At 71.3% G+C, this 1795-nt stretch overlaps 1 protein-coding gene across 1 annotated transcript in view; it reads left to right on the top strand.

Annotated features, from left to right (window-relative positions):
* The first annotated feature begins 6 nt into the window (after positions 1–6).
* The window catches only part of ECM1 (extracellular matrix protein 1), a 4871-nt gene continuing 3082 nt past the window's right edge, over positions 7–1795 (top strand). Inside the window, exons 1-6 of the mRNA XM_012730002.1 lie at positions 7–108; positions 914–979; positions 1056–1157; positions 1269–1346; positions 1430–1510; positions 1715–1794. Coding sequence (XP_012585456.1) covers positions 39–108; positions 914–979; positions 1056–1157; positions 1269–1346; positions 1430–1510; positions 1715–1794 — 477 coding nt within the window. The 5' untranslated portion in view covers positions 7–38. The remainder of the gene's footprint in view (positions 109–913; positions 980–1055; positions 1158–1268; positions 1347–1429; positions 1511–1714; position 1795) is intronic.

Here is a 1795-nt window from a genome sequence, read left to right as displayed (position 1 = left end):
GACGCGCCCGAGCCGCCCGGCCCGGCCAGCCTCGCCCCATGGGGACCCCGTCCTGGGCCGCCGCGCTCCTGGCCTGTTTGGCTGTCGCGTCTGTGACCTCCGAGGGAGGTGAGTCGGGCGGGAGCCGGCCAGCCCCCCAGGGCTCTCGCACAGGGCGACCTCCTTCAGCCGGTTTCTGGGGGGCACCTGGGCACGAGCCTTCAGCCAGGGGCGCAGGTCACGGAGGAGAGGGGCTCGAGATGGCGGCAAGACCACAACTCCGGTCGGCCAGACGGACAGCTGGGGGTGGCGTCCCAGGTGGGACCTCTGCCTGAGGGCCTGTATGCGGGGCCTTTACGGCGCCCCCCAAGCTGCTCAGAACTGTCTTGCTGGCCCCTGACCAACTCCCCGCCTGGTTGCGGGGAGCTGAGAAGGTGCCGCCCTCTGGGCCACTCGCCCCTCGGGCCTGTGCGCCCTGCAACTGCTGCCCCAGGGAAGTGACGGGACACTTCCAGCCGGCCAGTTGTCACTGGAGCCTGTCTGCCCGCCCTCAGCCGCAGGCGACTCCTGCTCAGGCTCGGGGTGAGGAGCCTCGCGGTCCTGATCGTCCTGGCCCCAGTGGGGGACTCGGGCCCACCGGGAGGCCTGGGCTGCGGCCGCTCCGGCTCTCGAGGCCCAGGCTGCTCAGCGGGAGGTGCACACTGCCCGCTGAGAACTAGAGAAGCTTCCCCGGCCGGGGAGGGAGCCCCAGCCACAGCAGGCAGGCCGGGGAGCCCCAGGGCCTGGGGCAGGCGCCCTGTAGCCGAAGGAGGCCCGGGCTCCACCCCGGCACGTGCACACAGCCGGGTGACAGCAGCCGCTGCCCCCTGCCCCCTGCCCCGTGGCCGCGGTCGGGACAGGGCCCGCGCAGGCCCTCACCCCGCCGTGCCCCCAGGTGTGCAGGCTCCCGAGAAGGCTCAGCTGGGGCCCTTTCCAGATGGGAACCAGCCCTTCGAAGAAGGTGAGTGTGGCAGGGAGTGGGGCGCTTTGGGGGTCCCGGGAGCACCGCAGGCCCTGACCATCTCCTCGGCCTCCAGTTGGCTATGCGGCCCCGCCTGCCCCGCCCCTGACCCAGGCCTTCCCCATGGATCCCCCCGACGCCCCGCGGCTTGGCCCCGAGTTTGAGGCCCAGAGTGAAGGTCAGTGCCGAAGCCCTTCTCGGTCACCCCAGGCTTCGTCCGGCCAGGCCCGTCCCGGGGCGGGGGGAGGGAGGCCGGGCAGGGAGTCCCTCACACACGGCCCTTCTGCAGTGCAGCCTCTCCTCCCTCACGACATGCCCCTGCAAGAGACAGGGCCGGTCCCGCCCCGGCTGCCCCTGCAGAGGCCAGGTGAGCCCCCCGCCCCCACGCACGCCACCCCTGTGCCGGCCCACCCGCCTCACGTTGCTTCTCTTGCCTTCACCACCCTGCAGTGGACCCCCCTCAGCCCCCGAAGGTCATCCCGCAGCACCAAGGGCTGCCCCCAGTCCAGGCCCCTCTCCGGCAGAAGGAGCGTAAGTGCCTCGAGCTCCCGCGCCGGCCGCAGCCTCCCGTGTGCGGAGCTGAGGGACGTGACGTCTCTCTTGCAAAGCTGGGCGACTGTGGCGTAAAAACAGCTTTTTGACATCTCTGTGGGTTTTCTCTCGTGACGGAGCTGGCCGGGCCCCCGAGAGGTGCCCGCCAGCCGGGTCTCGCTTACGTGTCCCCTCCCACCGCAGTGGACCCGCCTTTCCCACATCAGAAGGAGATGACCTTACGGGACAAGCAGAGAGGTGAGTGGCCTCGCTGCCCCTTCTCAC

The sequence above is a fragment of the Condylura cristata genome, unplaced genomic scaffold (assembly GCF_000260355.1).
Source record: "Condylura cristata isolate star-nosed mole 26May11 unplaced genomic scaffold, ConCri1.0 scaffold00026, whole genome shotgun sequence".
NCBI classification, from domain to species: domain Eukaryota; kingdom Metazoa; phylum Chordata; class Mammalia; order Eulipotyphla; family Talpidae; genus Condylura; species Condylura cristata.
The sequence above is the reverse complement of the archived record's forward strand: the minus strand, read 5'-3'. Positions and strand labels throughout refer to the sequence as shown.